Here is a 25078-nt window from a genome sequence, read left to right on the forward strand (position 1 = left end):
TTTACACCTTTTATGAGTTCAGAACAATTGAGAACTATGTCCTCCATATTGGAAGAGGGTGAATTGTCTGAACAGGAAGACACATTGGAGCTGCAGGGACCTGTAACCCCAATTGGAGAGGAATTTTCCTCTGAAGAAGGCAGGTTAAAGGATCTTCATGATTCCTTACATGAGGCAAGTGGGTTAGACACCTCCCCTGAGGTGGAGTTTGCTAGGCCAGACCCGGGGGAACATGCTGAAACCCCCTATAGAGCCTTAATGGCCAGGATCACAGTTTATGGGGTGGTCTGCACCTTCACAATCTTTCCAACAAGATGACCTCACGGATATTCTTGACAAAGGCCCACAGGAGGATCCTGTGGTGCCTTTTCATAAAACTCTTCAGAGGAATATCATGACAAACTGGGAAACCCCAGATGTCGTACCGGCAGTAAATAAAAAACTGTCTACAAAGTACAGGGTATCCTCTACAGACCCGGAGTTTTTTTTTGTCTAAACACCCATCCCTAGAAAGTCTGGTGGTACAGGCAGCATCCTCTACCGATGTCAAGACGGCTTATCCTACCGTCCCACAGGACAGGGACGATAAAAAATATGATGCTATGGCAAAGAAAGTCTTTTCAGCATGTAGCATGGCGTTAACATCTGTTAATGCTACTTGCACCCTTGCTAGGTTCAGCCATACACTTTGGGAGTGTGCTTCTACAGCGGCTGACTGCATCCCGTAGGGAGAAGAAAGGGGTGCGTTCCTGAATATTATACAGGACGGTAAAGACGCTATGTGCGAATCCCTCCAGACGGGCATTGATTCGGCTGACAGTATCAGCAGAGCAATGGCGGCAAGTACATCAACCAGGAGATTCGCTTGGTTGAGAAAGTCTGGTTTTGCCCCAGATGTGCAGGCCAGGCTCTTGAACATGCCATTCGATGGCTCTTCTTTGTTCGGGAAAAAGGCGGATGACAGTTTAGAGAAACTGCAAACTTCAAAAGCAGCAGCAAAATCCCTAGGAGCTGCAATCCGTCAGACTCCTTTTCGTCCCACAGGAACCTCTGCGAGGGGCAAGTCCTTTCGCTTCTACTCCGCTTTCGGAAGAGGTAGAGGACGACCGGCTCAAAGGGGACAAAGAAGAACTACCCGAGGTGGACGGGGTAGATATTCAAAAGCCGCAGCAACAGCAGGTGCCTCTTTACCATCTGCATCAACCACCCCAAAACCACCCCAAAACCACCCCAGGACTTCCCTCACAGGACACCTGTAGGAGGCAGGTTGACTCAACATCTGGCGGTATGGCAGGCTATCACATCAGTTGCTTGGGCATTGGAAACAGTTGCCCAAGGTTACTGCCTGCCTTTCCTACGTATACCGGGGATCAGCTCTCAGAAAGCTCCAGATCCGCTCCTCTTGCAGGAAATTTTGAACCTGCTAGAGAAAGGTGCCATAGAACCGGTACCTGTAGCAGAGAGGAACAAGGGCTGGTACTCCCCTTACTTTCTCATTCCGAAGAAAGACGGAGGACTGAGACCCATCTTGGACTTGCGAGATTTGAACAAATTCCTCAGGAAAGACAAATTCAAGATGGTCACTCTTTCTCAGATCCTCCAGGCCCTTCAGTTCCAGGACTGGTTGGTATCTCTGGACCTTCAGGACGCTTATTTCCATGTGCCTATCCATCTCAAACACAGGAAATACCTGAGGTTCGCAATTGGCAACTCTCACTATCAATTTCGAGTGCTGCCATTTGGGCTGACCTCCGCCTGAGGGTCTTCACCAAGTTAATGTCGGTAGTGGCGGCAAGTATAAGGAGGGAAGGGATTCACGTCTACCCCTACCTGGACGATTGGTTGATCAGGGCTGTTTCTCCGGAACAAGCTCAGATCCAGCTAAATCACGTGTGCCACTTCCTTCACAGACTGGGCTTCTCCCTCAATTTAAAGAAGTCACAAATGATACCATCGCAGAGACTCCAGTTCATAGGAGCGATCCTGGACACTTCTCTGGGAAAAGCCTCGCCACCAGAGGTGAGGGCTCAAGATATTCTACAGATGGTTACCAAGTTCAAACATGCCCAACATCTCCCAGCCTTCGACTTTTTGAGGTTGCTAGGCCTCATGGCATCCTGCATTTTCCTAGTGCCAGAGGCTCGCCTGAGAATGAGATCCCTCCAGTGGGCACTGAGGACTCAGTGGTCACAATTCTCAGGGAGAATGACAGATCTTCTTCAGGTTCCCGACAGAGTAGCTCGAGACCTTCAGTGGTGGGCTTGTCAGGAGAACATTCTGAAAGGAGAACAGTTTTGGCAACCCTGGCCGGAGATGACAGTAGTCACGGATGCCTCACTCATGGGGTGGGGAGCCCACGCCAACGACTTGACCATCAGCGGTCGTTGGTCTCCATCGGAGTCCAGACTACATATCAACCTGTTAGAGCTGAGAGCCATCAGACTTGCGCTGAAGGCGTTCCTGCCAGCTGTACAAGGGAAGAACGTCCTGATAATGACGGACAACACGGTGGCCATGCATTACCTCAACAAAAGAGGAGGCGTAGGATCACTACCCCTGTGCAGAGAGGCGATGCAGCTCTGGTTTTGGGCAATCCAAGAAGGAATCTCTCTATCGGCAGTTCACCTAGCCGGAGAGAAGAACTTGACAGCGGACGCTCTGAGCAGGCAGAGCACAGTCTCCCACGAGTGGGAGCTAGCTCAGGAAGTCCTTCAAGAGATCTTCGCCCTTTGGGGAACCCCTCAGGTAGATCTGTTCGCCACCAGCCTCAACAGGAAATGCGACCTGTTCTGCTCAAGGGAATTTCCCCCGAGAGGAGCTCTGGGAGATGCGTCCATAGTGGACTGGGAGTTTCCGCTTCTGTACGCGTTCCCACCGGTCCCTGTCATTCCTCAAATGATCAGGAAGTTGAGAAGATTCCGGAGAACCATGATCCTAATTGCCCCGGTTTGGGCCAGGAGAACGTGGTACCCGGACCTTCTAGACTTGTCCATCTGCCCTCCAATTCGACTTCCACTCAGAGAGAACCTACTCTCACAGAAGGGAGGTCAGGTTCTCCATCCAGACATCAAAACCCTCAACCTTCACGCTTGGCTTCTGAAAGGCTGAGGTACAAGGATTGGGACCTCCCTGATGATGTTATGGAGGTGTTGCTTTCGGCAAGGAGGCCAGCAACAAAGTCTTTATACCGCTGCCGTTGGAACAGATTTTGCAGCTGGTGTAGAGAACAGAATATTGACCCTTTTTCATGTGGTACACCAATGGTTTTGTCCTTCCTACTATATTTGGCAAATTCAGGCCTTCAAGTTGGCACCATTAAGGGCTATCTCGCAGCGCTATCCATCTTTAAGGGCACTGCGGAAGAACCATCCTATTTCAAGTTACCCTTGGTAATACAATTTCTTAAGGGGTTAACCAATGTTTATCCCCCAAGACCATTCCAAGTTCCCCTATGGGATTTGAACTTAGTCCTAACTTTCCTGATGGGCACACCTTTCGAACCACTCCATTCTTGTTCGTTAAGATTCCTTACCCTTAAAACTGTTTTATCAATAGCACTTACATCTGCTAGAAGGGTGAGCGAATTACAAGCTCTTTCTTGTAAACCCCCTCACACTATCTTTCACAAAGACAAAGTTGTCCTGCAAGTGAAGCCTAATTTCCTCCCAAAGGTGGTTTCTGAATTCCATATCACTCAGAAGATTACCCTACCATCTTTCTATCCTCCTCACCCGGGGAAAGAGGAAGAGAGGTTACACAGGCTAGACCCTAGAAGGGCTTTAAGTTTTTACATCAGTAGACTAGCCAGGATAAGACAGGCAGATCAGCTGTTTGTAGGTTACACAGGTCACAAGCTGGGGTTACCAATAACTAAGCAGACCATTTCCAGATGGATCATCCTAGCCATTCTGGAATGTTATAAATTGGCAGGAAAAGAGCCCCCTCAAAACCTTAGGGCTCATTCGACCAGAAGTATTGCAGCTTCATCGGCCCTCAAAAGAGGTGTGCCGGTTAAAGACATCTGTGCGGCCGCTACATGGTCGTCTGTCCATACCTTTACACGATTTTACAATTTGGATTCCTCCTCCAGTCAAGAGACTAGGTTTGGAAGGGCTGTACTGCATTCTATCCATCAATAGAAGACGGCATGAAGTCAGTACTCCCTCCTCCAATAATAGAATACTGCTATGTGAGCATATCTAAGATGAGGAATACGTCGGAGGACACAATCCCTTTGAAGAACAAGTTACTTCTTACCTTGTTACGTTCTTTCGACGGGATGTTCCTCCGACGTATTCCTCATCGACCCTCCCATCCATCCCCGCAGTTCTACTTCCCTTGTTGTTGCAGCTTACGCTCCTTCAGGGTGATTAGTTTAGTCCAGAAAGCATATTTGTGGGCTACAAAACGGAACTGAGCAACGGGCGCTGCGCGCGGCCTTTATAGCCAGGATGACGTCGGCGTCGATACGGCGGCTGTCGAGGGACATCGACTCGAAGGACGTTGACGCGCAGCACCCTCTAGAGAAAAATTTTCCAAGGCCAGCAGAGCTGGAAGGATATATCTAAGATGAGGAATACGTCGGAGGAACATCCCGTCGAAAGAACGTTACAAGGTAAGAAGTAACTTGTTCTTCTGCAGCATGGGTCTGGCATGGATTCCCATGCGAACCCTCCCTCCTACCCCTCTACGGCCCTTCACTTGGTCATACTGCCACTTTACGTGCTACCAAATCTGAAGATGGCTGCCAGAGGCGGGGCTTAGGCAGAGGGCAGTCATTGGCTGGGGGCAGTATGACCCAGAGACCAGTGATTGGTTACTACTAAAAGGCAGATCAGAAACAAAACTGATTTTTTTTCTTTACCGAGTATTCCCGGCCTGACGACGGGGAATATTCATGAGCATGTGAATCCATGCCAGACCCATGCTGGAGAACAGTTCCAGGTAAGTAACTTGTTCCTTACACTCTAATTATAAAAACAGTGTGTAAAATGATGACTATGCACAGTCTTGTTTACATCCATTAAACCTTGCAGTCAATGGGGTACATGACTATAAATGGTCAGTGGCAGTAGAGGCTTTGCTCAAGGGTGAGTGATTGCCATTTCACTGATCACAGGTGTTCTAGCTTCTCAAATCTTCAGGACTACAATGAAAACATCCAAAACCTGACTCTCAAGGAAGTGCAAGCGCTGTTCAAAAACAAACAAATGAAAGTTACATTGGTAATTGAAATGTAAACTCAGCAAAACCTGTTCCTGTGATAATCCAGACAGGTATTTAACTTTATGTAGCGCTTCATGAATGGCTCGTCATACATCTAGGTACTGTGATTATTATACCTCAGTCGATATTCAGTTAACCAACCTCTGGAGGATGTTGGCCAATAAGATGGCTCAGCCGATTGAGCACTTGTTGCTGCAATTGTGCGTGATCTGTAGGTTGCGGGTTCGAATCCCAGCAAGTCCAACTCAGCCTTTCATCCTTTCAAGGTTGATAAAGGAGTACCGACTTTGGTTTGGTGGTAATTGTGATAAATCTGTTCTATGCATAGCGCTTTGCCAAAAGAACGATATAAATGACCATTTGACCACTAGATTAGATATAGAAATTAGCATGGAGTTCTTGCCTCTCTGCACTGTTGTATCATAACACTGGCATACCATTAGGTAGTAATAGCTCCAGGAAATTAGGACTTTCATTAAACATCAAAAGACAATTCTGCTATCGCATCTCAAAACACACAATACAGTTCGTTTGCTTTACTATATAATTGGCTAGGTTTTTGTGATTTCAACATTTAAATATATACAGGAGAGATCAAATGGACAGAAATAACGAAAGGTGCATTCTGTCACAATGCAGAAAGCTGCCACATAGTAATGATTTCCATGCAGTTTTTGCACATGTCGGCTGGATGTCGCATACATTTTACTCTCTTGCAAAGGAGAAAATTCATTTTACTCAGTCACATTTACACTCAAAGTTTAAAAATGGAGTAAAATACTCCCACCAGCTAAATCCTATCTGGAGCACTGGGTGTGTCGTCCGCCTAATTTGCAAATAGGATCCCTTCCTGTTCAAGCATCTGAAAGAATGGGATCATAAAAATATTATAAAAGCAAGGAGACACGCATGCTCCCTGCGGGAATGCGTCTTCTGCGAGATCGCTTGCGACTCTTACTTGCCTACCCTTAAGAAGGAGAAGATCCAATCGGTCGCCGCCGGGGAAAACTTGGCATTGTTATTTAACCTGTTGGACACAATGTATGGTCCACCAGGTCAAAGACTGCCGAAAGGTCGAGAATCAGAAGTAGGGAGATTTTCCCCTTATCTGGGATTTTAAAGCCAGAAGAGCTGTCTCGGTTCCATGATTAATTCGAAAGCCTGATTAATAGTTATGAAGAATATGATTTTGCTCGAAAAATATTGAGATTTGGTTGTAAGCCACTCTGTCCAGGCTTTTTAACAGGAAGGTGGTATTTGTAATGGGTCTGTAATTAGAGGAGTATGTGGACTGGAAAGAGATTAGGCTTCTTCAGGAGTGGTGTAATCCAGGCATTTTTGAGATTGTCTGGAACCCTATTAAGAGGGAAAGAGTCATTCACGAATTTAGTCGGTGCTGGAATGAGAATGGCGGAGCACTCTCCTTTATCATAATAGAGGAGCATAGATCCCCCTTGCAGCTTGTACATTTAAGTTGGGCGATGGTTTTGGCCAGTTCTTCCAAGATCAACTGGAAGTTGAAAATAGCCTGCTCCTTATCCTTAGTTACAGGAGTGTGTGTACATTATCTTCTAATTCTTATTTAGTCATAGTGAGTTTTTTTTCCCCCTCCGTTACCTCTAATTGTTTGGTTTTCTGTACACCAAGACTCGTTTTCGAGAATGGGATCTTGCGTGGCGCCAGGTGGGTGCGATTGTTCCTTTACATTTTTAAAAAGTTCTTCGTCACATTTGGCGTTCAATATATAATATTTTTTGTTGTTGCTGTAAATAGGGTTCATTTATACTTTGCTGGCGCCCTTTTGTAGGCTGAGTGGTTCTCTAAGTTGGCGCCAGGCAAAGAAGAGCTTGATTTTTTGGGGATTTAAGTTCCTTAAGATCATTATAAAACCAAGAGTTTCTCAACATTAGAGGTTTTTTTTTTCTTTTTTTTTTTTTTAAACTGGCGCAAATTTCTCTGTAGCTGAACCACGAGAGTAGAAGCTTTGTTCTAGATTCCCTATAGTACTGATTTTGCTATTGAGGGGGGGAAAAGCACCAATCGGTGAGTGGCTAGATTCAGGTTTTTGCGATTTCGAATAGCTAGTGACACCTTAGGCTGAGTAATTTTATTAGTCTGTAACTGAAAACGCATGCATGAATGGTCGGACCAGGGGCAAGGCTTAATCTCTTGTCGGTTAGATTCAGGTTCAGGGAGGAAACCCAGTCCAGGGTATGTCCTTTGATGTGAGTAGGGACTCTGATGTGATGAGACAAACCCAATGAATCAAGTGTGCTCCATCACTTTTGAAATGGCATGTGTGGTACACCCCAACATGAGATTAAAGTCTCTGAGTAGTATAAGTTTGGTGTTGGGTTTCAAAAAGGATAATAAGAGACTATTCAGTATGGCTGGGAAAGTTGGGTCTGGTAAAGGGGCTCTATACAATGAGAATGGTTTTACAGGTAAAACAATGACATCTCTTTCTTGCAAACATTTGCGTTGGAAGAGGGCATATAACCATAGAACGAAAGAAGCCATATAGGCGTGTGGCATGTAAGATGTTTGTAACAACAAATGGAAGGCATCTTACTCAACAATCGTTCCCCCCAATCAGTCTCGTCCCGGATGCAAACAGGGACTTTTCTATTGTTATTCAATAAGGTTCTTTACAGAGTTCGGATGACAGCAGTAGGCATGAGTGTCCAAGAGAGGTGCGCACAACGTAATATACATACAGGCAACAAACATTTTGCGAGTTCATACTAGGGCAACACATTCAGCAAATGTTCAGGTTATATATTTTTGCACGGAAGGCGGCCCATTCAGTTTCCACCGACGTACTATGTCCGTGTAGAGCAGCGGTCAGGCTCTCCATTCTGAAAATGTTTCGTGCAACATTCACCCATTCCGTTTTAGTGGGGAGGGATGGTCTCTTCCATGCCATTGTGAGGCACGCTCTTGCAGCCATCAACAACCCCAGGGTCATTTTAGGAGCTCTCAGGATCCTTTCGTCATCTTCAATTAATCCAAAGAGGACCAGTATGGGATGTTTTTCTCTATCTTCATCCTCTAGCTCTTTTATCCAACTGAGGACTTCGTCCCAGTATGTCTGCACCTTGTTGCAGCCCCACCACATGTGCCAATAGTTTGCATCTTGGCCACAGACTGGAGCATTGTGGGTTGACCCCTTGAAACATTTTAGCAAGTCTGCGCGGGTCATACTGCCATCTATGAAGGAGCTTGAGCCCGTGAAGCTTGTATTGACATGATATAGATGCCTTGGCTGTCTGTCTGCACATGCGTAGCCACAACTCGTCGTGTAGGGGTCTTTGTAGGTCTGTTTCCCACCTGGTCTTCAGTTTAACTGAGGGGGTTATGTTAGTTGTTATTAGGGCGTTGTACATGGTGCTTATCAGTCCTCTGGAGCCCATCCAAGTGTCCAGAATTTTTTCAAAGGGCGTAAGGTCTCTCTGAAGTTGTTCTTTCCACTTTTCTCGTGACATTACTCCTTTTAATTTTAAGTATTGAAAGACAGATGGAGGACCTATGTTAAGTGCCTCCTCGAGTTCTTGTATGGTTATGAATGTCTTATTTCTCCACAATTGGCCTGCCCGCTCGAGGCCAGCTTCATACCAAGACTGGTAGCTTAGTGGTTCTGCTATGTCGTCGCATATTCCCGGGACCCACAGATGTCCCAAGGGGGAAGGCCATGTTGTTACCCCTTTCATATCTTTGTTCGGTTTCAGGATTGACCAAATGGTGCCGATTATTGGGTGATTTCTGATGCTTTTTCGTAGTTGTGTTCCGGGTACCCATATCCATTCACCAACAGTATACGGACGAAGGTGGAAGTTGTCCAGCACTATCCAGTGCGAGTCCGTCTGTTGTCGCAGGTGAGGGATCAATATTCGCAGCTGAGCCGCCCGGTAGTATGCCTCTAGGTTCGGGAGGCCCACTCCCGCGTCGTCCTTTTTAAGAAACAAAAGAGATTTGGGGACTCTCGGTTTTTTACCTTGCCAAAGAAAGGCCAACAGGGACTTCGTCGCTTCAGTGAAGAATTCTTTAGGCATTTTTATAGGAAGCATCTGAAAGAGGTATAGGATCTTCGGGAGAATTACCATTTTAATGGCGTTTAAGCGTCCCATCCATGAGATTGTGAGAGTGGCCCACTTTCTCATATCATTTCGCAATGACAGTGATAAGGGCGGGAAGTTGGCTTGGTACAACATGTCAAGGTCTCGAGTGACGTTGATGCCCAAGTATCGCAGGGTGGTCAAGCTTACCTTCATCCCTAGTGGGGCGAATCTCTCTACTTCATCGTCCCTGCTTTTGTCGAGCGGGAGCAGGATGGATTTCGCAGTGTTGATTTTCAAGCCTGCCATCTGTCCATATTCTTCGATGATATTCATAGCTGCCGGTATAGATTCAAGCGGGTAGGTGAGATGAAGCAGTATATCATCGGCGTAGAGACCCAGCTTATATTCCTTGTCTCCAACTCTGATCCCTCGGACCCCGGTGTCTTGTCTCAGCCGTTGCACCAAAGGTTCAAGGGAGAGGACAAACAGGATGGCCGATAATGGGCAACCCTGTCTCGTTCCCCTTTCCAGTGGGAACCATCTGGAATAGCCACCATCGACAGAGACAGATGCTTGCGGGGATGAGTACAGAGCTTTTATGCCAAGTCCTACCTCGGTGAGTACCTTCCCTAGAAAGTCCCAGTCCACCCTGTCGAAGGCCTTCTCGGCGTCCAGTGACAGGAGTGTGGGGTCTCCTGGCATACACCGCGCTTCATGTATCAGGTGGAGTGTTTTCCTCATGGTGTCGGCCCCTTGTCTTTGGATCACAAAGCCAACCTGATCCGGGTTCACCAGTCGTGGCAAGTGGACTTCCATTCGGGCTGCTATAACCCTTGCGTATATCTTGGCGTCTATGTTTAAGAGCGATATGGGACGGTATGACTCGCACAGTTTCGGATCTCTGCCTTCTTTCGGAATAACCGTTAACAGTGCTTGTGTGAAGGAGGGGGGGACTTTCCCTGTTTCAAATATTTCATTGAAGAGCGTTGTTAGGAAGGGGGCGATGTATGCCGTGAATGATTTGTAGAAGCCAGGGGTGAATCCATCGTCTCCAGGGGACTTCCCGGCTTTGAGCCTCTTGATAGCGTCGGCAACCTCTTCTTCGCTAACGGGGACATCGAGTGCCTCAGATTCGGCATGTGTCAGTGATGGTAATTTAAGTCCCTTGAGATAATCTTCTATGGCACCTGGTGGGGATGGCGGGTCGCAAGTGTATAGGTCTTCGTAGAAAAAGGCGAACGCCTCCTGGATTCCTTGAGGTGAAGTTTCGGTGGTGTCCAGGAGCGTGCCGTCTCTTCTCTCTATTACGTCCACCCATCTTTCGGCCCTCTGCGCGCGTAGTCTTGCCGCTAGAAGAGCGTCAGCCTTATCGCCCTTTTCGTAGAACTTTTGCTTTAAGTACTGTAGGGTTTGGGTGATTTTGCCGACTTCTAAAATTTTAAGCTCTTCCCTGAGTTCCCTGGCTTCATTGTGGTATTTCACTCTTTTCTGTGGGTTTGCCTGTGCAAGTTTCTCTGCTTCGCACAATTTCTGTCTGACTTTCCCTTCGATCAGTGTCCGCTCTCTCTTTTTGCGGGCCCCCTCCCTCATGAGAATACCTCTCCATGTGGCTTTTGCTGCCTCCCACACCGAAGTCTTCGAAATTTCCCCAGTGTCATTGACGACGAAGAATTGTTTGATTTCATTTTCGAACTCGTCTCTAAATGCCGTGTCTTTCCACAGAGAGTCGTTACACCTCCATTTCGTATTCTGGGGGATGTGTGTCGCCCAGCGTATCTCTGTTAGTACCATGTCGTGATCTGACCATGAGATCGGACATATTTCTGCAGCAGAGGTATCTCGTAAAAGGTTTTCGGACAAGAACACGTAGTCAATTCGCGTGAGGGTTCCGTGGGGAATAGAGCGGAAGGTGAAGCCGCGGTCTGTGGGGTGGAGGTGACGCCAGCTGTCACTTAGCCCAAATGTCGAGAGCGCTACTTTTATATCAGTGTCCTCCGTCAGACGTGTCGGTTTCGATGAACTTATCTCACTTTGTCTGTCTAGGGTGGGGTCCATCCACATGTTTAAGTCTCCCCCAAGGATCGTTTGCCCCTTTGCCATCTGGAACACTTTTTCAAGCGCTTTGTGGAGAAATCTCTTTTGACCCTGGTTGGGAGCATATACCGTGGCTAGCGTAACAGATTCATTCCGAATGAGTCCTGTAATGATTGCTATTCTTCCTTCTGTATCCACCCACGAGCTTTGGACCAACATGCGCAGGTTCTTACGGATTATTATCCCCACTCCTGCCTTTTTTGTTATCCCGGAGCTCCATAGGGTATGGCCAATATGTCTTCCGGGGATTGCCCTCTCTTGCCCTTTCCCGTAGTGCGTTTCCTGGACGAATAAGATGTCAATCTTGGAGCGTTTAAATTCCCTTGCGGCCAAGGAACGTTTCGTGGGGGCATTTAGGCCTTTGACATTCAGCGTGCCTATGCGTAGATGGTCCATGTTATGTGTGACTGCCATCGTTGCTTACTGACGAAGATTTGCTATTTTCTGTGCCTGTCGTACTGCATTCGCGGGTTCTCATTGGCCATGTGTTCGAAGTGCGCTTTTTTTCACGTTGAATGAGTGCTCCTCGATCGATACTTGTTTGCATGTACATCCTGCGTTCTGTAAAGGGATCCTGTAAAAGTCCAACTTTTCTACCACAAACCCCCACCCTCCCACCAAGAACAAAGTGTCCCGTTGTATGATTACTCCTAAACATTCCCTCCCGTGGCGTCCGATGCAGCTGGTTTGACATCACCCAACTGTTATCGAACCACCAGTGTGAACCGCACAACAAACGGTCCGTACTCAATAAGAACAGTACATAACTTAAACTTTCGAGCCCCCCAATCTCATCATTCGAAGCCTGGGGGAACTAGGCCCTCTCCATTACCGGCTGATAGAATCTCTAGGACGGCCCTCCCCGCTCAGGTCTATTCAATGCTTTAGTTATTTCCCCCCCTTTGGTCCCACTCTGTACCTCAATCCGCGTGACACCGCCCGGCGACCTCTTACTTGGGTCCAGTTTGAGAGTCAGCATAGTGAAGGTATCACCCAATTCGCATCTGTTGTTCAAATTGCCTCTTCATAGTGGGTGTTCAGTGTAGAGGAGAAGTCAATGCTCCATGTCTGATGAGGCGTTCATTCTCCTGAATTTCCTGGACCCTTGCATTCTCCGTCGTCGAGGGCCTTTGGTTTGCCAGTTTTCTTCCAGATTCTTCTTTGTCGAGGTGGGAGTTCCCTCCGCCTGCGGACCTAGTATTTCGGTGATGGCATTAGAAATGTCTCTTTCTGATGTGAGTTTCATCTTCGTGCCGTCCCATTCGAACGTTAGTGAGAATGGGTATCCCCACCGGTATCTGGCACCTTTGTCTTTGAGAAACTTGGTGATTGGTTGGCATTTCCTACGGAGTGCTAGCGTAAGGAAGGACAGGTCTTGGAAGATGGTGATACGTGACCCCGCAAGGGAAATCTGTGGTGCAAGCCTGGCTTTGTCTAGAATCCGAGCTCTGTCAGCGTAGTTGTGGAACCGGGCCAGGAGGATGGACCTCAGGCTACCCGGTTTTCCTCCGGCTCTGTGAATCCTGTCAATTTTGGGTGCGTCTATTCCGTCGTCTTCGAACAGAAGTTTCAAAATGTCATGCAGGGTTTGTTTGAGGTGTGTCTCTGACTCTCCTTCTACTTCAGGAACACCAAAAACACGTATATTATTTCGACGTTCTCTATTTTCTAGGTCGTCGACTTTTAGCCGGAGTTCCTCTTCTCTGCCTTCAATTTCCATTAGGCGATGGTCGACCTGCATTTCGAGGATGCCTGAGGAGGTCTGGTTGTGCTCAACTTCCTCTATTCTTTCCTCCATCTTGTCGATTCTGCTTGTGATCTTGTCGATCTTGTTGCCTATGTCCGCTCTCATTCCCTTCATTTCTGAGAGGAGGTCAGCGATGTCTCCCCTGGTCAGTGCCGCCTCTGGATTCTTGGAGGCCATGATGGAGGGTTCGCGCGGGGGCAGTGCTTCAGGGGCCTGATTATAGCGAAATGTGGCCAATTTCTCTGTAAAGTCCATAGATTCAAAGCAGGCCTGCGCTTCGTTAGGCAGTGTCCCGGTGTTATTGGTACGATTCTTTAATGCACCGCAGGAACGGCAGAGGGGGTTATATGCCACAGTTCGTGTCTCCGTCCTGGGTAACTTTGCGCGTATTACGCGGATTGCCTGGTTGTCTGAATTAGGAAAGATTCATCGTTGTGAAGTTCTCCCCACATGCGTATCCGAGGCTTCGGGGGCCCAACCCTCAGCTTACCAGTTGTCAATTGTCACAGTAAACGGGCGAACCGTATCTCTTCCTCCTGGGGGTTCGCGGCCGTCCTCACCACCAAAAGGGCGTAGTGTGAAGCGGTCCCTCGTGCTCCAGCTCCGAAGGACCTCCTGGGGGTCCTCCGGGGGGGCACGGGCCGATCAGCTGCAGCCGTGCGTGTCCCCTCTGCTTCGCGCCGCCCGCGCGTATACAGGGCCTCCTCGACGCACACCTCCGCGGGCCTTCGGTACTCTGGTGTCTGCGGTTTCCTGCACCGATCTGCCGCAGGAAACGGTTCGGTGGGAGAGGGCACGGTTTGTGCGGTGTGTCGTCACAACTCCCAGTCACTCGTGGTCTACCGTATTCGGGGGCAAGGTCTCCGCCGGGCTCCTGCCAGGCGGGGCCTGTGCTAGGCTCCGCGCTTTCGCGCTGTTTCAAGGTGGAGACGAGGGCAAACTTCAGTCGGTCGGTTTGGGGTGAAAACTCAACCGATTCTCTCCGGATTTTTTGCCACCGGCGGGGGGCACCTTCCCAAAGCCTTGTCTCGAGTCTCAGCTGCGGGGGGGGTCCTAGAAGTGGGGGCTCAGACCTCTCGAAGGACCTCTGATGAGCGAGCTCAGACGGGGCACGACATCACCCGTGCGCCCCCTGGTGGCCAGTCCACTGATGGCTACTTTTACCAAGAGGAGTTCTGTGCCTGGGATGGTGTCGATCTTACTTTCTCAGGTTTTGAGCCTCGGATCTAATGATAAGGGCTACGGCTCCGACCCTCCCCCCCCACCCCTTGTTCTGGATTCTATCTTGCCTAATGTAACATTCTGGAAGAGCTTCTTTTCTTAAAGTAGTACTTCAGGGCTCTACATACTTCGTGCAGTGTGCTTTCAATGTCCGGCAACTGGTTGGGGAAACTTCTGTTTGCAATAGGCATTTGAGTTGGTTTGAAATTATAAATTATTTTCGAGTGCAGTCTTCGGCAGTCTATGGCTGCGGTAGCCCGGACCATTGTGGAGGAAGAGGGCTGCCGCCTATGAAGTTCGAGACTGCGACCCCGGAGATGAACTGTAAGGAGTTTGTTCACGGTGTAAATGGTGACCGGCGACCTGATCTTTCCACAGCACCAGCTTCAGGTAAGCAAGGCCGCCCGACCCTTAGCTTCAGCAGCCTTGCCTCCTCACTGCCCCCCTATCAGTCTCCCGCAGCAGTTGGAAGAAAGGGCTTGGCATGCTCACCTTTCCCAGTTGACGCTTGATGCCAACACAGACCTAACCCCAGCATTATTCGCAGTGCGTGGGTCTCCCAGACTGCCAGGTTTACGGAGCGGCTCGAAGAGCACGGCCTTTCGGGCAGAGTGGGTGTAGAACTTTGTCTGGAACTCTTCCCGACAAAGGAAGCCTTGGATCTCTCCCCTCCCACCCCCCCCCCCCCCAAACCCACTTCGCTAAAGAGCCCAAAGAGAAAAGACAGAAACATGTTTCAAAAGCCGATGACAGAAAATAACCAGGAGGAAGTCAGTTTGCAACATAACATCGAAAATTACCTTAAAAGTGTCATGGCGAAATCAAGAGGAAGTCCCTTGGAGTAGGCGTGTGAATCTAATTCCTGTCTGTAAGAGAGAGGAATGACAATACAGTGAAAGCCAAAATGGCCGGATCTAGAAAGAAAGGGAGCCAAAGGATCAGACAGCACTACCTTAGAGATTGTATCAAGGACTGCCAGAATGCCGTCCAAGAAAGATCCTCATTGGGCCAAGGAAAATGCCTATACCGCGCAAGTATAGGAAAAAATGAAACCATTATAGAAGTAGGTTGAGGATAAAAAGTACCCAGGGTGTAGAATCTGAGGGCAAACTACTCCAATACAAATAACCATGTAATCTACCTATAAATGCAATGGAAGGTAGGTAAACTGAAGATGGCCGCTAACTAACGGAATAGTATGGGAAGGAACCACCTGAGACTGAAATGAAGACTCGGCCTAGGAGTGTGGGGGGAGGGGGAGTGTGGGAAAGCAGCAATGTGTCATGTATCCCGAAATATACTATAATGCAGTAACAGATGCAAACATAAAGGGTATGTGTATTGGTACAGCTTTGTGCTCGTTAAAATCTATGGAGTGAAGAAGAATTAGAAAATCGAGTAAGTGACATTAGAATGGGATAGATCGCGTAATATAAATATTCGAGCAGTGGTTGAACAAAGTGATCGTTGGTATGTCAAGTGAGATAAATATATCCAATTTGTGAGTAATAGGAAATGTTGCTTATCTAAATATACATCTTGCTGGTGTACAATCAAATGGAGTCTATACCATTTTTAATGTATTAATTTGACAAAATTACATTGGTAAATTAATATTAGTGAACTTCGTACAGACTAAGTAAATGCATCCATGGAGGGGAGAAAAAGCAATTGATCATAGTGGATGATACCATGTGCATCCCTCAGTAACTCATCGATGGTCAAAACATGATCAGCAATAAATGTAACATCAAAAATAAATAAATTCATATTCACACAGGAATTACAAATACACTAAAATTGTAGGCTATAGACATGAGATCCATTTAAGATGTACAGGAGCATAGTCATTTAGGATCTAAGGAAGATGGTATGGAGTTACGATCCCGATAATAAATTGGTTGGACTCAATAAACAAGATGCAATGCGCCCCAGTCATTATAAATTTAGAGAAAACAATATAGGTTGAACTTTGCCGGAGCTGGAAATGCATCTCCCCTCTGTTGCGGGGGCCTCGCTACCGCTCATACACCGGCCACTCGGCGGGCCAGGACCATGCCTGCAGGCTCCTTCATCACTTGCAGTGTGTGGCGTGTACTGTTCCCGGGGCCACTTTTCTCACGCCGATTTTCTCACGCGGTCTGGGATGCGACCTGTCCCTCAACCAGCGCTCCGCTCAGGGCCATCGAGCAGAGCGCCTGTCTCCGACGTGCTCCGCTGACCCTCCGGGCTTCCTCACTTGTGTGTCAGGGGTGGGGGGGGTTCTTTTTACCATTTGTCAAGACCAAGTGCGGAGCTCCACTCTCACACGCCCATCTTCTTCGGTGCCCCCCTGGTGGTCTCCCTAATGTTTACTTTTTATAGAACCTTGATAGGACATTTTTGTTTTGGAGTCTTTTTTGCTATTTCTGTTTGTGTTGCTACTGTTATCACATTCGCACTCCTTAAGAGTATAGCCTCCCTTTGGTGCCCATTGCCACAAAAGGCAAATGAGGCATATCTCCTGACCATGCCTGTTTTTACGTTTGCTTGGTTGTTAATAATATAAAGGTGGTTTAGCCACAATAGCCCCTCTGGTAAATTGAATTTAGAAATGTTCCCAATAGCCTCGCTGGAAAATTGATTTTAATAGTGCGCCCAATAGCCTCTCTCTGGAAAATTGAATTTAGATATGGGCCCAATATCCTCTGTGAAAGCTGCATTTTAGAAGTATGCCCAATACCCACGCTTTGAAAGTTGTATTTAGAAGTACTACCAATAGCATCTGTGAAAGTTGATTATAGAAGTGTATCCAATAGACACTCTGGAAAGTTGCATTTAGAAGTTTGCCCAATAGCCTCTCTGGAAACTTGAATTTAGAAGTGTGCCCAGTAGATGCTCTGTGAAAATTGCATTTAGAAGTGTACCCAATAGCCTCTCTGATAAATTGAATTTAGAAGTGTACCCAATAGCCTCTGTGTGGAAAATTGTACTTAGAAGTTTCGCCCAGTAGCCTCTCTGGGAAAGTTGCATTTAGAAGTTTGCACATTGAAAAAGCATATGACCCATCATATCACACCACCACGCTTACTCTCTCCTTTACATCACCACTCAACTAGAACACAGAGATACTATGACACCATTCGGTATAACTGTTCTCATACGAACATCCGCCGCTTACTCCACATCATTCTATGTAAGCACTGCTGGTCTCACACCCCCAGCCAGGCGTTTTCCTCAGGCCTAACGCAGCCACATCCGTTCCGGATAAATCCTGCCAGAACGAACACATTCTCCTGATCTCTCAACCACCACACCTACCGATAAGAAGCAGCTATTACACAAGTGCCGCACGAGCTGCACACATATCCGGTGCTCACACGCACCTTTTTGACTCTCCCTACTCTCTCTACTGATCTGAACTGCGGCTCCCAAGGGCGTTCAACCTACCAGCGCCTTCAGACCATACCAATGGTATATAAGGCGCTATATAAGTGCAAAATAACATAACATAACTACACCTCCCTGTATTCCTTCAGGGCAGTAGTCCTTTCATCCTTAAGACTTAGTACTTCCAACCTCCTCCGCTTCTTCAAGATTGCAAGTGTGAAAATTATTTGCATCAGTCATAGTAAAGTCTGATGCATAAAAGATTCCTGCACTGATGACTGCAAGAAAGTTGAGTCTGTTGGAGCCATAAGTTTATCAGTTTAAAGAAAAGTGGAAAGAGACTGAAAAGAGTAAGCTAAAGAGGAAAAAGTAAATGGTTTATGGAATGAAAAGGGAAATCTGGGAGAAAGGAAAGCAAAATACTTGGTATATGCAATGAAACAAACTAAAGAGAATGAAAGAATAAGGAAGGATGAAGGAAAAGTTGAAAATGGGAAGCAGAAAAAGTAAAAAATGGATGGAAGGAAGAGGGGAAAACATTGAATTAAGTAAATGATTAAATTTAAGGCCAGTGGAAAAAAGGATGGAATGGGAAGGAAAGTTGGAAAGAAGAAAGTGGGGAAGGATGGATGGGGAAGGAAGACAAATGGAAAGGAAATGAAGGTGGGGGAGAGGGGGAACAATCCTGAAAAAGAAAGTGGGGAAACCGGATATGAGAGGGACCAAAAATAAGGGAATACCTGTGGGATAATGGTACAAATGACTTGCCTCTCAATGTTGTAGAAGACATTCTGTAGTGATCTGTTGTCTATTGTTATTTAGTAACGTGAACTTTGGAACAATGCGAGGTAGTGTGCAGTCCCAGGAGCCAACACGCTCTAAAACCTTGTTTTCACTTTTAAGTTCAAGCGTGAACAGAGGTAGTGTTTTTGGGTGTTGTATTGCTTTAGATACATTGTGTTGATCAGATATTCTGAATGTGTGTTCCATTTGTGAAAGATGTTACTGTCTTTTCGGAGGTTGTTGTGTCCGATTGTGGACTCAGCTGTTGCTTACCAGGTTTTATGTTGCCTTCCTATGGTAATTTAAATGTTTAAAAAGGCGCCTTGCAACCACACGGTCACATTAGAATGTCTTCGTAGTCTTGGCTGAACAAACAGAGTATTCTTGCAGCAGAGACCTGGCAGCTGCGATTAGCTGGAAGAACATACAAGGCCTACCATTGTTAGGCCTGTCATTTGTTTCAAATACCGATGGGCGCAAGCAACATTACTGTATTGAGACCACTGTAAAATTGGTTTCAAGGCAGCATTGCATTCATGCTGCTCTACTAGTAAGGGGCCGTTGGTTAGTGAATGCTTTGACCACATAGTTTCAGCTCGTCTATCATGGATGTGGGGCCTGAAACCGCCACTCCCTGACCTACTCTCCTGCACCCCTCCCGCCCCCCCCCCCCATTTTGCTCCAGCTGATTTCTTACTTGAAGCCATTAAAACCTGAATATCAAAGAGCTCTTGTAGAGGATGTGATGGAAAACCAACTTTACATGTGAGCCTAAAGTACAAGTTCAAACTCCTTTTTTATTTGAATATGATTTGGTGTGAGTATTGGCTGCAATCTGTAGGCGAATTAGACTAGAAATACTAAGGATTACTAGAATATGTGCGTCCTGATGGATCAACTCTGTCAAAAAGGCCGAACTATGGGAACATGGTCTTCCTCAGGTTTCACCAACTAAAGATTCCAGTTTCAGACTGGTGGTGTGCAGTGTTGATAACGACGAACATTTTCAGTGATTCCCTGAATAACGACACAAAGTTGATTTGATTTTTGTATTTTTTAGTACACGTATATATGGGGGGGTTTGTAAGGGGGGTGGAAGGGTTGCTGGGGGGCAGGGGATGAGGGTAAAAAAGCTGTAGAAACGGAAAATTTTGGTTGTCTTTATGAATGCATGGAACCACTAGCGGCCAATCATTCCTTTCTGGGGGTTTTGTCCGGGAGTGATGAGCACACCTTCCATCCAAGGTTCACCCTACCAGGACAGTGCCCCTCTTCTCAGAACCAGATGGCACCATCTGGCAAGGTCATTCTGCTGGGCCTGTTGTAAAATGTCCTCTAGTGGTGCTTCCATGCCTGCTGTAACAAGACTTGCATGACAAACAGACCTCGAATCTACAGTCTGTGACCCAGTGTGTCCCTTCATGCAGAGCCCTGGGCTCTGTTCTGGGTTAACTTGATTATGCAATAACCATTCTATTTATTTCCTGATCTTTCCTTCCAGAGAATTGTTAATTTTCAGGTGTTTGCTCGCTTCCCCATCTAAGCCGGCATCTCCCAAATAGTCTGACAAGATGATCTGCATGACCTGCAAAGGAACACACTACTACCGTTAAACACTGAAAGCTTTCATTTGTTGCATCTTAATTAATCCAAAACTGAAATACAGTTTCGAGTGGACTGTGTCCTCCCACATATCCTTCCAGTGTCGGCTGCTTAGGAAAAACAATTCTTGGTAGAGGGAGCTAGCACACACTGCGCTCGTTACTTCAGTTGTTTTTCCGCTGGCAGTTGGCTTCGGATACAGAGCGCTTTTTGTCGTTCTTCAACATTTACTTTGATATAATATCTACTCCTAAGACTGGATTTAAAAATGCATGGATTGTGGGGTCAAGATGTTGATCCCTGACCCACATCGCATTTGCCACTGGTGTCTCGGAATCTAATACAAGAGGGCAGATTGCGGTTCCTGGTAGTCATTGACAGGAAAGGCACTGAAAGAGGGAAAGGGGCAGACTCTGTGTTAGGCCCCTCCATAATTCACCATCCTTTCGGTTCCAACTCACCTGTCCTTTATCCAGCTTTCAGTCAACTTATTCAGATCTTAATATTCTAGTTGTGACTACTGATTCTCCCTCTGCCAATGTCTGTGGTAATGCCCACAAAACCTTACAGTTGAATAATCCTTCTGCTGCTTTCTGCTTTGCTCCAACCTTACGTGCTACTTTTTTCATTGGCTCCCTTTTACACCGCTGCCTGGATTTCACTATCTCTTATTAAATATGTCTCTGGTCTCTCACTTTCACTCAGAGCCTGTATTGCCATGGGCATTCGACAAGAGATTATAAAGGTTGAATTGGCGCACATTTTTTTTTGTGGTCTGATCAGTACCATGTTGGCGTTGCAGCCCACAATCTTACATTTGTGCCAATTCAACCTTAAAAATGTATTCCTTCTTAGGAAAATTAATGAATTGTCCCTCGTCCACCCCCCGTACCCCTCATGTTAATGTTAAAGGATATTTGTACTGCGCACTGTCACCACCGGAGTGGTCCCCTGGCGCTCTGGTGGCTCTGAAAGAGGGAGATGGGGGGTGGGGGGGACAAGATAGCATTGATGTGCTGTTGGCAGCCTCAGCCTGGTGGGTCCGTTGGCTGGGCCTGGGGTGTTTTACGGTCCGTAGCCGTGGGCTGTTGTGCAAGTCTATGTGCAGTTTGTTTTGTTGTTGCAGTGTAGTGAAGTTTGTGCGGATTGCTGCGTTTTAGGCTTGTGGTTGTTTGGTTAGAGTTTGAGGTGTGGATGCAGAGGATGAAATTCTTAGTTGGCATTGCTGTCCTTGCAATTATGTCTAGGTGTGATGCTTGCTAACATTCACTATTCGATCGGAGTGTGGCGCTTGCTAATTTCAATATTCTGTCTAGATGTGAGGCAGGCTAGTGATCACGATTCGTGCTTGTCATTCAGTTTCATTTAAGTGTGGCACATGCTAACATTCATAATCCTGTCTAGATGTGACGCAGGCTAATCTGGACCTTCTCTCTGGGTGTGGCATTAGTTAACATTGGCTAGTATGTTAGTGCGTAATGGAGTGCAACATTTACAGTCCAGCCAAGACTGGATTTAGGCTGGTGGTTACAAATCTCTCTTAGTATGCATGTTGTAATTCTATGGCAGTCTACATTATGGAGAGATAAGGTAGAGTGGCAAGGGCATTCTGGAGTAGAGTAATTGCTCTACACCCCACCCATGCCACACTTGGTTTTGTTGGTGTCTTTTGGCTGCTGGCTTCCTTTGCTTCCCCCCCCTGCGGACACCTGTAGACACATCTTGGAGGTGCCAATGCCGGAGCTGCCCTTTGCCTTGGACCCTTAGGTGCTCGGGCTGCATGGGCAGAGGGCTGACCTGGGAAGGTTGGTTATGGCTTGAGTAACGCGATCCACTGGACCATTTGGGGCGCGGAGGGAGGCGAGTCGAGGGATGGGAAGGAAGCGACAGAAGCCAGGGAAATCGCAGTGGTTTGGGCTGGGGCTGGCTTTCCTAAGGGCCCAATTTGGGGAAGAAACGCACACCAGGCCTGGGAGGCTTTTCTCGGGGCTCGGGCTCGCCTGCTGCTGCTGCTCCGATGCAGGTCATGGGCAAAACTCTGAAATGGCCTTCCCACTATTTAGCACACTGCTACTTTATCCACTACTAAGACAAGTTGACGCTATTCCTCTCTCATAACAGACTCTTGCTCTGCCATTTACATTTATCCTTTCTTTGTAATTACTTAGTTTAAAATGTATGTAGATCACTTTGGCAAATTCAAAGTTCTCAGTTGTGGATGATCATTGCTCCTGTGTTATTTGCCACAAATTGATGTTAGTGTGGTGGTTGGCAATGGCTAATCCACCATTTTGAAGTCTGGAGTCCGCAGAACTGTGACACAGCAGTTCTGCATGTTTCTATTGCTGTGACTGCACCAATGTGAACAGTGGTCCAACAGCCGGTTAAATGCATATGCCCTTAACCAGGGGCTAACATCAAAGTAAGTGTTGGTCTGGAGAATGTGAGGAACGGAGTTTGTGGTTGGAGTTCTGACTCCCTGGTTGAGTCTTTCTGGGCATCCTGAGTGTATATGAAATGTAGACATGGACTTGCTTTCCATAAACCATAGACTCGTAGCCTTGTAGTCCTGCACAGCGTTAACTTCCTAGGGGCCCAAGACCAGAATAGCTGTGGTGCAAGGAGGTGGTCTGGGGTATCTCTTCCCCTGCCCCCCCCTTTCCATTTATAGCCTCTATGGAGCACATCACACGGGGCCCATGAGAGTCCTAAATGAATGGAGACTAATCTGACTTTTTTTCAAGGGTCCGTGGGAAGCAGATACAAGGTGTTCTGGACATCACTGCCCTAGGAAAAAGGGAGGAGAGGTGGGCAATCCCTCCTTGGTGCTCCATGTAATTTTTGTTGGCATTTTAAAATATTCAAACCAGTTTAAGTTTCAAAGAAAGAGAAGAAGATTGCAGAATGTTTGGCAGGGAACCATTTGGTGTAGGACACAAGCGGGTTTGATAATGTTATACATTTAGAACAGTTCCTTTGTACTGTTTTGTGCTTCCTCAGTATTTTGGGGGAAACCGTTCTTTCTTTGTTGATGCAATCGCTTTCTTAAGGTCACGTTGTTGAATTATGAATTATGTTGAATATGTTATCTGGGATTCTTGACGCCCCAGCGGTGTCCATTGACTGCTGTCGTTTTTGATGGATGGTGGCTCTTTTGATAACCATTTGTTTACACAGGGGTTTGTGGTCTTGGCAAGTTTAAATTTCATGGGGGGAGGGGCTAACAATTTGAAGGATGTGGGGATACATCGTAGCTGTTAAGTGTATGGTCTGCGATCTCTTTGGCAGAGTTGCTAGCGGGGTCGAAGAGTTGGGAGAATGCTTCCAATTTCCACGGCAAGCAGGTACATCGGAAGTAGTTCATTGAAAGTATAGGAGGTTGAAGGTGATTTAAAGTGGGTAGACCCAAGATGGGGGTGGGAGTTAGCGTGAGGTCACAAATCTACATGTTGAGACTGAAGATGGGGTACAGGCTGTGGCCTTTCTCATGTTTGGGTCCTTGGACATGTTGGATAAAGGACCGCAGACGACTTTGGAATTGGGGTGGGCTTGTGCATTTTCTGTCATTAAAAACAATTCCATGATCGCTTTTAGAAACATTCTAACTGCCATATTGTCCAAGATTGCAACATACATACGCCAATCCGGAATACATTTTCAGTGCATTTCTTTTTAACTCACCCTTGCTAACCTGGATACCCTGGTGTTCTAGGGGTTTTAACCCCTAACTACCTTGACACAGAGACATTAATCACCTCTGTGTCCATTATCCTCCCTCCCATGGACCAAGAGAAATAGTACTGTTTTGTTATATTGGGGCTAATGTCTGTTTTGACAATTCTTTATTTTATTTTCACAGCGGCATGCAGTCCTCTGGCGGTGGATCAAGTAACATCTTCGACAGCCCTGACTTGGCACCAGTGTCCAACAGAACACACAGGATGTCCTCCAACATTTTTGGTTCTCCAGAAGAACCTCAAAACCTACCCAAAAGATCCAACCCACCAGGTACAGGCCTTAGCAAAATGCTGAATCTGTAGAAAAGGTCTTCCCAATGATTGTCCTTGAGAGCAGTATGTATCTCTACAAGATCTAAAACGACAAAAATCCTTACTTATGGTGATTCAGATACTCCTGCCATTCTTTCCAGCCAATTTCTAACTTTGAAACAGTGTTCTACTCTCTTGAGCAGCAATCGGCTGGGCAGGAAAACAAACCCTCTGGACAAACGAGACCATTCTACGGTAGCTTGGCAGGCGGTCCAGACAGGAGTGGTGAGAGTGATCGGAAGCCGACAATGAGCACACACATCAAAACTCCACAGATTACTCTAAGAAAGATGTATATCAAAAATACATGCATTATAGGCCTTAACAAAATCGATGAAACCCCAGTATCAAGAAAAGTTACCACACATGCTTATTCCCTATGTAACATGCATACAAAAATGCGCTTAGCCTAATGCTGATGAAAGAGGAGAAAATAACCACAACCTGCAACAGAAAGGGGTAAGTTCAACACATACAAAATTAGGCAGTGCTTCATAGTCCATACCTAACTTATTGTCATGCCTTCCCTCTCAAGAGTGCAGGATGCTCTCACCTCTTGACAGCCTACTTGCGGCTGCCACACCAATGGACACGTCCCTGCAGTCTCCGACCCGGCCGTATGTGCGGAGAGGCCTCATCTTTGGCCACACAGAACCGGACCCTTGTGGTGCCGGCCACGGTCCCGATGGCGGTTGCCCCGGCGACTGTCGGACGCGTGGGGAGCGCCTGCAGCCGCTTGCTGTCTTTGTGGGATATCACGTGACTATTGGTGCATCACGTGATCCGTTACCGCGGCAACCCGCATAAAAGCAACCAGGACGCAACGTATAACGGTTTCTCAGTCTGTCAATCGAGATTGTGGTGTAGATAAATGAACACCTCCGTCCCAAGTACCAGCCAGACAGAGCAAAGGAACACTCACTAGCCGT

The 25078-nt window shown here is 46.9% G+C and overlaps 1 protein-coding gene across 2 annotated transcripts in view; it reads left to right on the top strand.

The window, feature by feature from the left end:
• The window catches only part of JPT2 (Jupiter microtubule associated homolog 2), a 181732-nt gene that overhangs the window by 72527 nt on the left and 84127 nt on the right, over positions 1–25078 (top strand). For both annotated transcript variants that reach the window (XM_069646977.1, XM_069646976.1), the window contains exon 2: positions 23960–24108. In XM_069646977.1, the coding sequence (XP_069503078.1) occupies positions 23960–24108 (149 nt within the window). The remainder of the gene's footprint in view (positions 1–23959; positions 24109–25078) is intronic.

The sequence above is a fragment of the Ambystoma mexicanum genome, chromosome 2q (assembly GCF_040938575.1).
Source record: "Ambystoma mexicanum isolate Mex_15411 chromosome 2q, UKY_AmexF1_1, whole genome shotgun sequence".
Classification (NCBI taxonomy): domain Eukaryota; kingdom Metazoa; phylum Chordata; class Amphibia; order Caudata; family Ambystomatidae; genus Ambystoma; species Ambystoma mexicanum.